General features: G+C 34.5%; 1 protein-coding gene across 3 annotated transcripts; it reads left to right on the forward strand.

Moving 5' to 3' along the window:
• Nucleotides 1-1,644: 1,644 nt before the first annotated feature.
• LOC126820547 (endoplasmic reticulum membrane sensor NFE2L1) lies at nt 1,645-11,976 on the forward strand. 3 transcript variants are annotated; one of them, XM_050548571.2, is made up of 9 exons: nt 1,645-1,797; nt 4,865-4,996; nt 5,205-5,304; nt 5,521-5,624; nt 6,389-6,598; nt 7,333-7,591; nt 8,336-8,512; nt 8,939-9,015; nt 9,518-11,976. In XM_050548571.2, the coding sequence occupies exons 1-9, from the start codon at nt 1,744-1,746 to the stop codon at nt 10,343-10,345; spliced, it is 1,941 nt and encodes a 646-aa protein (XP_050404528.1). In that variant the 5' UTR covers nt 1,645-1,743; the 3' UTR covers nt 10,346-11,976. The 3 variants fall into 3 exon arrangements, with proteins under 3 accessions (XP_050404528.1, XP_050404526.1, XP_050404527.1); XM_050548569.1 differs by lacking the exon at nt 1,645-1,797 and adding an exon at nt 2,194-3,090; XM_050548570.2 differs by lacking the exon at nt 1,645-1,797 and adding an exon at nt 4,552-4,689.
• Nucleotides 11,977-15,184: the final 3,208 nt, after the last annotated feature.

Raw genomic sequence — 15,184 nt, forward strand, 5'->3', positions numbered from 1 at the left:
GGAACGGGTGGTTATCTCCAAAGCGTCGGCTTCTGGAATCCAGGTTCACAGAAATGCAGGGTATGCGTATTCAAACTACATCAATGACACCTTGTTAACGGAGGTCGTAGTACTTCACAGAGCTAACATATTTGGTTGTATACAGTTTTGAATTAGAATTATAAAGTTGACGAAGTTTACATTGAAGACATTTTTTATACGCCAACATTTTTATGTGGACGTATATTGTCGCTCCTAACCGCCCGTTCACTTTTGGTTTGTGAACACTCTATCCAATTTTGACGAAACTTGAAATCGGTTTATACCCCAAACATCTCGGTTCCTTGCGATATTAACGCATATCGGACGGTAACTTCCTGGCTTATGAACCCTGATTGTACGAAACATAGCGTTTTTGAGCTTGTGAGTCCTCTTGAGGTCACAATTTTGATTTCATTTTAAAAACTGTTCAAATATATATAGGTTCCGTGCGATATTTGCGCATTTCGGACCATAACTTCCTGAAAATCCTGGATCCCGCCCTGTTTTTTTTTAGCTTGTTGGTCCTCTTGACGTCACAATTTTTATTTCATTTTAAAAAACGTTCAAATATAACCCGTTACACCATAATGACGGTGAGTTCAAATTTCGTAAATATCGGACCGAAACTGACGAAAAAATTGATAGTGAGCGCGCCAGTGTCGCGCTCTGCCGCCAGTGGTCACCCACGCGGTTATCAATCGCTCTACGTAGGCTTGCTAATATGGAGGCCCCGTGTTTGATCCCTGTGTGGAGCAAGAAAGTTTATCAGGATTTTCCGGCGTGGTGACCCCCCCCCCCCCCCCTAGTCTGTGGTTCAGGACGGGGTGCTTGGCAATGAACAACGGGTGCACATAAAAGAACCCTTGGCAGTTGGAGTTCGATATAAAAGTAGGCCGTCCGCTGTCGGGGGTTGGATGGTCGAATGGTTAGCACATGCGTGCTGTATCATAAGGCCTGTCATTGAGTCAACTGGCGTGGTTTCGAATCCCCGGTTGTACGTGACAAGGAGTAGGGTCGCCTGTCCAGCCTCGTGGGTTTTCTCCGGGTCCTCCGGTTTCCTCCCATCGCAAAAAGACCCATACGCGGAAGCGAATTATTGAAATAAAATTAAACCATTACGTTAATCCCGAAATGACCTAGTTTAATTGTGTCGAGTGGACGTTAAACCCCATTTCTCTAGCTCTCTCTCCCGTCCGCTGTCCGGGCAAAATTTACCTCATAGCGTACACTGTATGGCGTATGCCTGTCTTCATTATAAGCCCAGTTATGTGAAATATGAAACTGAGTTTCCCACGGATGATTAGATATTTATTCCAAATTTACTCAAGTCCATTTGAGTGTTCGGTTTCGAATGTTTTTTGGTTTTTGGTTTTTTGTTATTTTTTCTCAACTGTATCAAGTTATTTTGAAAATGATGTTACTTACACGTAAAATATAAACGCCCTTTTTAGTGGAAAGGAAGGAATCTACTAATTTGATTTCGCTCCTCTAATTTTGTCAAATCGATTCATTCATAATGAAATGTAATATTGCGTGAGCTTTATACTAAATATACGGTAGATTGCATGTACAGTTATTACAACCTACCAGTAATATTAACCAATGACAAGATTCTAAGAGTGTAAGAGGTAAAAGGTCATAACTAGCTTATTTCTCCATCGGCCATAGGCTATACACTTAAGGATCGGAGTGTCTGGGAGTCTCCGTAAATAAACCACGAAAATGATGGAATTGGAGAATTTAGTGTCTCTAGAAAGACAACATGAGAACGTTCAGGTAAGTTTACGAGTATTCTCGACTTTCCAACGAGTTGTCCTTAAGTTAATCACGATTTTTGAAGTGATTTCGAGGGGCGACGTCCCCGTAACCTACTTTTAATATGAACAAAATTTTATCGACAGATAATCTTGTTTGTTTTTGTTGAATTTTGTTGATTTTGTTTCAGTGTGTAATAATTATGTTAATCAACAGTTAATTGATTTAACTAAGGACTGGGTCGTAAGCGTGTTAATTAGATAATCGTGTAATGCCCAAGTGTGTTATATTATAATGGTAGTCGGTATTTCTGTGTTGTATATTGAGGTCATAGTGTACCGAACGGGATCTTGTAATCCCTTTTGATATACTATACATGCGCATCAACTATGGAAGTGACGTAAATTATAACTTCAATCCGCTGATTCATTACTAGTGCTGCAATTTGCTTGGAACTTTCGAGAAAAAACAACGAATTTATGCTTATTTATGTACATTAAGGTTTTCGGAGTTTTGTCACCGATATGTTTATGATTCCCAAAGCGGTTAACACTCCTCTAACTTGCACAAATGTTTCGTAGTACCGCCAAATTAAAACTGTTTAGGATAGACTATGCGTGTCTGTTATGATGACAGCCATCGGTGTTACTATTTATAGCAAAATCACAACAACACGCAAGTGGGAAATCGAAACAAAGAGGATTCAAAGTGGAAAGGTGGATTTGGTGTAACAGTGCTTAATTTATTGAATAATTTATTGTTGAATATTTAGAGGAATAGTTAAACAAAATGATCAAACAGTATTTTACAGACGGGTTAATACAAATAGCAATTATTCTCAGTTTATTGCGGACAGATTTGAACAGCATTTTGAATGGGAATCTCATACAGTATCCTGAAGTTCAGGAAATATTATTGGGACAAACTGCAGCGTATATTCCATCAAATATCCATAACCAGTTTTATAGTTCAAACAGTTTGAGTAATTTTGTTCACCCCAAAAATTTTGACAGTGATTTCAATTCAGTGCTATTCCGTGATTTACAAAGTCTTTCAAGATTTGCACCTTTTGAAAATACTGACATATCGGCCTTCTTAGTTGATGCAGTTTCCACATTGCCTTCAAGCTTTGCAGCAAGTACACCACAGGATAATACTACACCAAATATAAACAGTTCAGCGTCGGTGGAAAACGATGGCTCTGTTGAATTGGCAAATGGTGTCACTGAGCCATTCAATGTAACTGACGATGAAACTGTGGGTGCCACTGCGTTATTAATACCAAATGAAGTGGCAAGTGATCCGAGTGAAGAGGTACAAAAAAAACAAAATGTTGTCTTGGTCTACTTTGTGGGTGTCACTATCAGTTGTTTTAGTTTTTGACAATTATTTGAAGTGCTTTGTCAGCAATCACATGACAATGAAAGAGTATGGGTACCAGTACTGGTATAGCGATTCATTTCATAAAAGTGTGACTACTGGCAAAATCTACTGAAATATTTGTTCAATCAATTCTATAGATGTTTGAACAGAATAGTCAAATGAACAAGGTCAAAGATTGAATTATCTTCTATATTGACCCAATGATATGTGGGCTAGACTTTAGATCTTGTCCACCACTCAGATAATTATTGGTTTTATTGTATGTTCCGTGATCATCTGAGACTTCATATTTTGATATTGCTCCGATGTGTCTGTGGGGCACATTGTCCACCACTCCCGCAGATTGCAATCTGCGCTGCCGTGTAGTGCAGAGTCCACTTTGTCCGTGCAGGTTGGACCCTTTTCTCGCTACCGGTACTGCTTTCCTGAAGTAATCAACCATGCACTGCGATCATACTTTTCTTTCCGTATTGCTTATCTCATACTTGTACAAGTAAAACTGTGGGCCCAATTTTTTTCAATTTAAATGGACATATGAGTAGAAATGTTATGGTTAAAATTATAGAGCTTTTTAAGACTGACCCAGATCATGGCAAAAGCGATCCCATAAGAAACGCCAATGAATTCAAATGGATTCACACTTTAAGAACATTCGCACCGGATGGCATTAACGATAAGGTGTAGGCCCGAAGGGTCCTCCACTTTATTGTTTGCATACTTTTCTGGTTTATTTATAATTAATGCATGTATAAGTATTGTGAAGAATTAGAGAGAGAGAGAAATGGGGTTTAACGTCCACTCGACACAGACTAGGTCATTTCGGGACTAACAGATGGTTTAATTTTATTTCAATAATTCGCTTGTGCGTAGGGGTCTTTAGCTTAGCAGTTGGAGGAAACCGGAGGACCCGGAGAAAACCAATGAGGTTGGACCCTACTCCTTGTCACGTACAACCGGGAATTCAAAACCACGGCAGTTGACTTAGTGACAGGCCTTATGATACAGTTCTCCGGCCATCTCCCCCCCCCCCCCCATACCCCCCCTCCCGTGAAGAATTAAAAATTTCTGGTGTGAGTTGGGAATGCTCCAATATGATGTAAGCTTAAACATATATAGATTAATGAGTAGGATGTTTTATATGGTAATTTGGAAGAAGGATCTCAATGAGACTCTGTCACTTTAAAGTAGATGTGGATGTTGATTAATCTTATATCCTGTATGTGAGGTTAACCATGCGATTCTTTACAATGAATAAATTGTGATTCATACACCCTAGAATTGTATAACACTGATTTATTTCCTGTTTTGCGATTTTCCTTATAAGTTATAATCTGGTCTTGTGAATTGTGAAATGTTTTTGTAGAAGAAATATCAACGTTTTTGGAACAGTTTTTTGAAAATTTGTATATTTAGTCAAGAACTCAAAGGCAAATTATGTATTATTCCAATTTTGATGTAATTTCGCCTGTCAGTCAAAGTTATCACTATTATAATGTTCAGCCAACCGTATCGGAGTCAAATAATAACCTGGTAAGACAAAATATTATGTTGAATTTGTCTTATTTCTATAAGTTTTAGGTGCTTTGTTGTGTATTTTTGAAGTAATCAAGCCGTGTATGTGGGATTGAGTGGCTATGGAAACATTGTTTATCTTATTAAAATTGTATCCGTTTGAAAATTATAAGTATCTCTTGTTTATTTACAGGATCTAGATTTGATTGATGTACTATGGAGACAGGATATAGATTTAGGTGTAGGTAAAGATGTGTTTGACGTCAAATTAAGACGAGAATTAGAACGCGATAGAGAAATAGAACTACAGAAAAAGAGAGAAAAGGTAAGTACATAAAAATACATTTATATTGCGAACATTACCCATAGGCAACTTATTGAGTCAACATATATATATAATTAGCCCTCCAGATATATGTAATGTAATATACCATATTTAATTGAATCTATTTATTATGAATCAGTTTATTGTAATTTGATAGATTCAAATTTGTTGTAAATGTAATGAATATCCGCTTAACTATTTATTATAGCAAAAAGAATTGGAAATATTACGTCAAAAATTACAAGATGAAAAGAGAAATCAAGAGCAACTATGGCGGACTAATCATTTTACCCAAGATGGGGAAACTGGTAAGTCATTGGTCTGCCATTCTGATATTGGATACATTCTTTTGAAAAAAATTTGTAAAGTGGATTGTTGCTATATTTTGGAAATAATATGTTTTGAATTACAAACATTTGAGTGTTATTTTCAAGATTACTTTTTTTAAAGTGTTTTTTTGCAAATGTTATGGAATAATAAACTATTATAACTTAGTATTATTAAAACCTTTCTTTAATTTTCAGGTGAATGGGTTCCTCTTACCCAGGATAATAATCTTTTACAAGCGCCAGAAGATATAGCATTGACTGATGTATTAAATGATGCCCAGTTGTCACATTTAGATGAGGTTTGATTTTATCTTTATTTGTACTTCAAACTTTTGATTCTGTATTAATCAGACTTGATTCTGAGAAATACAGGCATTTTGACCTTCACCTCGGTCTGCTACAGTTAGCGACTCTTCATAATCTAATCACCATGTCATAACAATGTCCTGAGTCAATCAAATGTAAAGTATGCTGTAACTGTAAGTCAAAAATGATAAAGTAAACTAATAGGAAGGGTACTGTAGCTAACAGTAACAGACTAGTAGGAAGGCATAGATGCTTGAAGTGAAGATGTGTAATTTTACAGTCAACTGTCTATCATCACTGCTCTTGGTTCAGTGCAACCTATTATTGTCAGGAGATGTTTCTAGTTTCTTTTATATGGCTACATACATTGCACATGTAGGCCAACAAAGTACAAATTTGTCAGTAACTTCATAGCCAATTTATCTGCATGTTCATCCAGATGTCCAATGCTCAAAAGTCATATACATGAATTATTGTTGTATATTGCTGTCACCCCTGTTTATCCGGATGAACGGAACATTTTGCTCTTACTCTGACCGCTGGAACACAGAACAACATCTTACATTGATATTTATTGCTGGTAGGCTATAACAAAGTTATTCATAAATCTCACACAGAGCAGTAGGACGTTAAACCCCATTTCATTTCATAAATCCCACAATTTATCTATTTTTACACCAGCCTGTTTTGTGGTTGTGGTAAAAAGAAATCTTAAAATTATTTGTAGATATTTTATGGCATCTTGTTTATTTTTCAGAATTTTTCTCTACAAGAGGCTTTGGATTTTTTGAATCAGGAAGTTGGAAATTATTCTTTATTTGAAACAAATAATAATTCTATATTACCACCACAAGAGCCAGTATCGCCAGTAGCCCCTGTCATACCAGTTCCTCAAGCCCCACCAATTGACACATCATACCTTAATATTAGCACACAACCTGAACCATATTATAATCAAAATGAAGTGGTAGGTTATTTTAAGTTAATTCAAATACTTTTTCCTTGCCACAGGTCTTCATCTATACCAAAATGACCAAAGTTTAATAATAGTAATATGCATTGAAAGTTTTGTTACATAGCAAAATTATGCAATAGATTTCTAATTACTACAGTAAAGTGCATATAGCTTCTGTTGATCAGATTGATATTTATTGTAAACATTGTTCTTAGTTCATCTTGTGTAGATAAACAGATCAGGCCCCGAGTTCACAAAGCATTCTCAGACTTGAGTTAAGAATTTACTCAAAATTGTTCACCTTATTTCAACCAAAATATAGCCCTTCATAAAACTTTTGTTGTTTTAATGTATCAAATACAACAATAAGAAATTATGTGCAAAGTTTTGTTTCTGGAGTAAAGATATTTCTCATAAACATTGATTGAAAGTTGAGTAAATTCTTAACTTAAGTCTGAGAATGCTTTGTGAATTCGGGGCCTGTAGTAATAGGCAATGTAATATACTTACTGTACTAAAAGGTTTTCAAAGATTTATATGTTTTAAGTATGTTTTAATCCTTTGTGTTGGTATTAAAATTGGAGATAATTAATGATAACAATTGTAAAGCATAGCAAGTAATAATTCCAATGACAGAAACAGTATTATGTAAGAAATTATTTAATCAGTCTCTATGACAACTTCTTTAACAACAAGATATTTATTACAGGCATTGGTTGTAATATTGAAAATTACTTGTTTTTCAGGCCCAGCCACAAAATGTTGAGAGACATGAAAGTTTTGAAGATAGATGGCAAGATTTAGTCACTCTGTTGGAATTGACTCATGAATCACAGCCTGTGGATGATGTTACTCCTATGAACATTAGTTCTATGAATATAAGTTCCATGAATATTAATTCACCTGATTCTGATGACAGTGTTCTTCTACAAAACGCCACCTTACCGGTACCGCCTTCAGATATAAATCTCACTTCCATAATACAAACAGCAACAAATGAATCAGGTATGAGGATTTGATGTGTTGTTGAAATGTCTGCTTTTAATTGGGGAAGTGGGAAGGGGGGAAACAGGAGGATTATCCTGGTACCGTAATACGTATCTACAGAGACTATTAACTTCTTGTGTCAAATAATCTTGAGTCGTGAGTTCATTTATGTGTCATTTGCATGCAGTTTTCAAAACAAGTAAATCAGTTTCTTATTTCTGTGTCAGTGTTTGTGTGCCCAAGTGATACGATGTGTAATGATATCATAAGACCTGTGAATTAACATCTCATGTGACTGCCTGCATTTCTTTTTTATTTGTCTCTGTGTACTCTGCTTTTAAAAATATATATGATATGCGAGTCCTTTAACTACCCAGTCAGTGTTAAATGGATGTTAAACACTCTCTTTTGTATTTATGTATCAGGTAGCTTAATTTTGATTGAATCTGTTGAGAGAAAACCATGCATTTATTTAATATTGACAAGATCTTTCTAGTTTCATTTGTGTTAAATCGATTATATTTGTTAATATAAAATTTAATCTGTGGGTTGTATTGTTCAGTCCACTTGTTATTAAGCTACCAGTTTGATATTCTTATAAAGAAATTATTATTAAGTTTATCACAATGAATTGACTCATTTCCTGCCAGAGTGTCATAGATTTGAAGACTCTGTGCTTCTACATTTCTGTTGTATCACTACATCTACTTAGTTGTAAAAACTAAATCTTTGTTTTAACCATGTTCTGTATTTGATTGACAGGGTTGATGCCGCCAAGTCAGGATTACAATGCATCTATTCCGAATACTGGATCGTTAACCAATCTAGACTGGAATACAGAGAGCATGTTCTTATCTAACTTGTCAACTAACATCAATAGTACAGAAGTTGGTGATTTATTCCTGGCTGATGAAGAATTAGACATTGCTTTCACTGAAGGTAGGTTCTATTTCTGAAATTTTAGCTGTTATAAAAGGTGGGAATAAATGAATATATAAAGTGTTTTTCTATCTTCCATGCGTACTACATATTTATCTATTTGCACCTCTTCCGCTAGCATGATATAGCAATATTCCATATGCTTTTGCGGGGGGGGGGGGGGGGGGGGGGGGCAATTCATTTATAAAACAAAGGTACATTATGGTACTTGGGTAGGAGAGGTTGTTACAAAGAATTCAAATGGTTTAACTTGATGGATCATAGTTCTGTCAAGTGGCATGGTTTTGATTTCTAGGCTGGTACATGACAAGGAGTAGGGCTGCCAGTCCAACCTCGTGTGTACCCCTATGTACAAGCAAATTATTAAAATAAAATTGAACCATATGTTAGTCCCAAAATGACATTGTTATATTTTTTTGTTTTTAGGTCTTGAAACTATTCAGATGTTAGATGACGGAGGTAGTGATTCAGCTATATCAATGGGAAGTGCTTCACCGATACAGGTTAGTTGTTTGAAATATTTTTGTAACGTTCTCCCCGACAGAGTTAGTAGATTGATTTGTTTCAAATATTTTTGTAACGTTCTCCCCGACAGAATTGGTAGTTTGATTTGTCCCAACATATCTATGTTTGGAATGAAAGACTGACATTGTGTCCTTTGTTTCGTGAGATGATTACAGGCATCAGTTATCTTAACTAAGTGCCAAGTTAGAGTCAAAGTCATCCTTTTAGCAATTTTAAATAACCCCAACAAATGAACATTTTGGAATTCATTGAATAAGATGAAAACATTTGAACTAGTATTAGTATTTTAGGAAAATACTATAAATTGTGCATATTTACTATGCAAATTAGATTTTGTTTAACATTCAGTCAAAATTTATTCAGCGATTGTTTCTTGGATCTTGTTCATGTAAAAACAGTGCAACATATGATATCGAAAATTGTATTTTTTTTTTTTTACTTAAATCAAATCCAATGATTTTCTTATTTGTTTTTCTTCAGGAGCCCAATGATTCATGTAGTATGTCCCCATATGATGGTGTAGAGGGAGCCACTGGTGGCAGTGATTATGATAGTCCCACATTTTCAAAATCATCCAAATACGATGGAGACGAGTATCATTTCAACTTCAATTCTTATGGCTACAGTCGCAGTGAATCATCACCCAGCAATTTCTCAACTTCATCTAACGACACAGAGTTCAGTCGTCAAAGTGGAGACTCCCAGCATATTCATCATAACCACACCTATCCTGCTCCACCTGGCATGCAGCCGAAAGAAGTCAAGAAATACATGAAATCAGAAAAGCCTAGGCATAAGGGACCTGCACCCAAGGATGCTAAAAGAGCAGCAGAACTAAAAGTACCCTTTACAGTTGAAGAGATAACAGAGTCGCCAGTAGAAGAATTTAATGAGATGCTGACCAAATACAAATTAGAGGATGCCCAACTACAGCTGATCAGAGACATCAGACGTAGAGGCAAGAATAAGGTGGCTGCACAGAATTGCAGGAAACGGAAAATGGACTTAGTAATGACTGTGGAAGAGGAGTTGACCCAGTTGAAACATACACGAGATAAGTTGATTAATGAACGCCAGGTGATTGACAAACAAGCACGGGAAATGAAGGCCAAATTCAGTCAGATGTACCAGGAAATATTTGACTCTCTACGTGATGAACATGGCCATCCTTATGATCCTAATGAATATTCATTGCAGCAGTCTAGTGATGGTGATGTATTTTTGGTTCCCAGAAATGTTAGCTGTGCTAGTGGAAACTCTGAAGACCAAGCAAAAATAAATAAAAAGAGGAAAAACCACAAGAAGTAAAGATTCCAATTTGTGGCAGAAGTAAAATATTAAAAGATATATATATCTATCTGTTTTAATCTTTAGTGTAATTCTTAAGATGCTTTTCTGGTCAAATTCATGATTATTTGTAAAAGTAAACACAGTTGAATTTGAGACATGATTTGAAGTATCATATTAATACAGAAACTGGATGTTTTTGACTAGTAGACCCAATCATCATGATAACTTGTTGGTAATGAGATTTGGTGCAAATTTCAAAACTTGGCAGCTGGTTTAAAAATATCTATAATATGAATTGCCCTCCAAATAAAATGCACAAGGTAGCTTAGTCTTGGCTAAAACTTTAGTGAGTCCCATTTTGAGTGAATTTGATCATAATATTAGTTGTGACTGTGTATATATGTGCATCAAGTATGATGTACAATAAAGGTTTTAAGTTCTAAATTATTGCAGAAAGTGCTATACAATATATGTAGATTTAATGGGCATTGTTTAAGAAGTGGTATGTTAGAAAAGTGACTGAATCATATTCTCATTTTTGGTTAGTTAAATAAATAATAGCACAGTTGTTTACACATTCCATTTCTTTTGTTTAAACAATTCATACACTTTAAAGAGACCATTTAGTATATAGCCTATCATATTCCGGTGCTTTTGTGGTAGATTTATGTAGATATATACATGCTTATATATCATAGCAATATCATTTTTTCACCATATTGCCTGAATATTTATATTGGTTCTAGATGTAAAAATGAAGTCCTGAAAGGAAATATTTATCTTCATTTTAGGAACTATCATTTCACTCTTATCTGTGTTTAGGAAATATTATGTTCTTAAATTAATTTTAGCAACTGGTCCATCAAGTGGAAAATATTGTTAAAAAATAGGTTATAGTTGGTTTTATTGTTTTAACCAAATGACTTAATTGTTTTGGATTTTTTAAAAAAAAAAAAAGAAAATTGTAAATGTTACATTATAAAATGTATTATCCTGAAAACATTTGTTGGTAATATAGCGTGATTCATTTCGAGGAAAGATTGTTTGTTGGGCCAGCACATTCAGTGACATAGTGTAAATTTTCTTCCTTTCGAATTTGTGTTAAGATGAAGACAAATTGCTTGTTGATTGGTATGCACATTTTGGCATAAGACGGGTTCGTAAAATATCATTACTATTCTTGGCTCTTGTTTTAGCATGGGATGCCTGGATGATCACATTAACTATGACATTATATCAGATGTGTTGTTCAGAAATGTGTAGCCAAGGGTACTAATGACAGTTACAGAGTGCAAATATATGAAAATTCACTATGAAAAGTTTGCAGAGAAAAGGGAAGCCTGATTAAAACAACATGTGAAAATTGCTGTAGTGTTGGCTGGCCATAATCATTTGTATTGTTATCTACTCCATGTAAATATTATTAAGTTTGTGTACATAGACATATATTGATTACACTGTGTTAGTGAGTTTAGAGAAATATATCATTCATCCTTACTACTCATTCATATTCATACATTAATTATTCATTGATTATTAATTACATCAGCAATCTATTAAATTGAAATTCTCAATTAACATTAGAAATATTCTGTTATATTCTAATTAATTGTATATTTTGAAGAAAAAGAAATAAAAAGTTAAAAATATGTTGGACTTTTTTTTATCATTTTATAATAATAGTACATGTATATTTATTTTTTGCACACTATGGTTTACAGTTTATAATAATAGTACATTTGTTTTTTGCACACTATGGTTTTGTGGAAATGGGACCAATTATATATGACAGGGATTTGATAATAAAGGCTTTATTGAAGTTCTCTGTAGTAAAAAGTATGTTAACAGATTTTGATAGCTAACCAATACCAAATATCCCCTATTTACCGTGCAAGGTGTAAGAGTAAAATACAATGAATTTAAGAGGCAGCTCTGACCTTTGGAGTCATGTCTAATCTGACACGTTTCAATTAACATAGGACTAAATATTTATCTCAGAAATTTGGCTGGTTATTAGTTTTAGTAAAACTGTCGACTGTTGAAAGTAAAATCAGCTGTTTCATAGCATTGACTGAATTTATCAATGTTAAAGTGAGAGAACCACTTTTGTCCATCAGCACTTCTGCTGATAGAAATTCCATTACCTCTTATAGATCATAAGCTGTTTTCTATTTTTTACATGTGAAATTTCTTAATTTATAAGATCAAAACATTATGCAGTGTGAATCTGGGGACATGAATGAATAGGGAATTCTGGCCTGTATAATATAACAAATTGTTTAAAGACTTCAGCAATGTGAATCCGCGAATGTCACAAATGGTTAAGATAACTGTATGGGCACTCTCTGTTGGCCTATATACCAGTGATCAAATAAGTTAACCTACATCTTAGTATTGCGGTGGTCTAGTGTTATGAAGGCAAGAACATACTACAAAGTAAACTCGATTGACCTCGTAATATATATTTTATGTATCTTAAATACATAATATTCACTGGTATCAAAAATCGCCTAAAGGATGTCTATGTACAATGGTTGGGATGGGCTGTAATGGCTCAAGAACAGGATTTAACATAAACTTATATTAAATATCCAGACTATACAAGAAAAAGCTTTGTTCGATCATATTACAATAGAGTGCATTTATTTAAAACATTCAAACTCATTAGAGCGTGGAAGACATATTTGCAAGTGTATATACACCTGAATTATCGATCAGGGAAATCTATCACGTGTTGGATTTAATCGGTGCCAAAGAAGCCACATGTTTATTGACACGTAGTCCAAATCATTGAAGGTTAACATACTGACCTCTAAAACCAGCACTCGCAGTGAATGAATTCTATAGATAGAAAGGTTTGGGTCAATATTCTAATGTATTTCGTCATTTTGTTTTATATATATTTTATACGCCCACATTTTGATGTGAAGTATATTGTCGTCGCTCCTGTCCGATCGTCCGTCCACAAATTGTTTGTGGGTTACAGTTTTTACCCGATTTGGAAGAAACCTGAAATATAGGTATATCTTCCAAAGATCTCGGTTCCTTTCAAAATTGGCATGTATCAAAATGTGGGCGTATCTTGCCTGGCATCCACTGGTTCAAATTAAAGGACGTGGGTTTATTCTTTAAACCATAAATGGATTTAAAAGCACATAATATTAATGTAATATGAATGTACTTTTAAAAAAAATTATTCTAATTTCTAATCAATTATGTTCGGTGAAATACGCGAACAGTCTATATTCAAGGACAGTCGTTTACACGTAACTAGTCCATTATAATTATTGCTGAGTTTGTGAATCAGCGATTACTCCCGCATTGTAATGTAGGATATGTTTTCTTTGTTCATTACAAAACGGCGCCCGAAACCATAGATACGCGACCCGTATACTGATTATGAAATGTTCATTGTGTCTTAAATGTTGGAAACTAGGATCCCATATTTTCACGACAAGATAACAACATCAATATTGTTTGAAATTGATCAATACAGAATTCTGATTCGTGTTTTTAATTCAAACATCGTGGAAAACATTGAGTTAGAGGTTCAGCTCCTTTAAGGAAAGGGCTATCCGAGCCTATAGCGACTGTTTATTGTTACAATATTGATTATACCGAGACAGCTATTCGCGCACGTACCCACAGAAATAAAACTTTAAAATATTCAAACGTTAATCTCTAAATGGCCAAGAATCGATGGGACGTCAAATCACACAAAATGGCCACGGATCTATGGGACGCCAAATCACATTTTATTTCATCCAAATTAAATATATTTATTTGGGATTTGTAAAGAAACTTTATTGATTACGATACATATCTTATTATCGATTATTTGTCACTAACAAAACAACTTATTGATAATGGCAATTATCGGTCAATAAGGGAATGACCTGGTTTCTTTTCATACAAATATTTATTATACAGACCCAGCACTCGGAGAATATAAATTGTACTTTTCCGTCCAAAAGTACATGTATTTGCTTGACATATTCAACCGTAAGGTAAATAAATGACGACTGAAATAGCAACGGTGTGGGTTATATTAAAGTAGCTAAGTCTCTAACTCAGTATCATCCAAAACCTTCGACATTGAAAACACGAATTATTTGTCAATTTTAATCAACATTGGTGTTGTGATATTACCGGGAAAAGATGGGCTTCTGATATCCAATATTTAAGACAAAATAAACATTTTACGATTGGTACACGAATCGTATACCATAATGCGTTTCAGCGCAATTTGAAACAAGCGAACCGAAGAACGAAGTTAGACACAAGTCATTTCAAACGGTGACCCCATATTTTTATCTGGAGAGCATGCGTAATAAATACTATCGGTATAGACAGGAATAACCAGTCGCTAGAGATTACCATTCGATTGAAACTTCTGACGTATTTCGCCGAACATAACTGCTTTCAAATTAGAGTAAAAACGGAAACGATTGAATGTAAATCAGTTTATTTACATTCATATTACATTATATACGTTGCGACCGATTTGTGTCAATTTGTAGATCCCAAATATTAGCGATTTAGCTCCTTTAATGTATTACGCCTGTTTTGTAACTTCCATTGGGACGTATTAATTATTTTTTAACGACTGACTTATGTTAACATTTAAAGCCGCTGGTCTTCCTTTAAATTTTTCACCACATAATTAATCCACTAGCATGTAGTTATTATCCATATTAGTGTTTTAATTTAGTTAACTATACTTTCAATTCAGTTTTCAAATCCAAAAAGTTAATGGACTTTTGGCACAACGCCCCTCATTTGAAAATTTGCTTTTGCCTTGATGTGATATATATGCCATTTTCTCATTTTTTATACCCATTTACACTAAATATTTTT

Source organism: Patella vulgata, chromosome 5, assembly GCF_932274485.2.
Source record: "Patella vulgata chromosome 5, xgPatVulg1.2, whole genome shotgun sequence".
NCBI classification, from domain to species: domain Eukaryota; kingdom Metazoa; phylum Mollusca; class Gastropoda; family Patellidae; genus Patella; species Patella vulgata.

Bases quoted from the DNA above. Each gene is read 5' to 3' on its own strand.
- LOC126820547 (XM_050548569.1), top strand. From the start codon at position 2,566: ATGATCAAACAGTATTTTACAGACGGGTTAATACAAATAGCAATTATT. The intron at 4,997-5,204 runs GTAAGTACATAA...TATTTATTATAG, and splicing joins TACAGAAAAAGAGAGAAAAG to CAAAAAGAATTGGAAATATT. The intron at 6,599-7,332 runs GTAGGTTATTTT...CTTGTTTTTCAG, and splicing joins ATTATAATCAAAATGAAGTG to GCCCAGCCACAAAATGTTGA.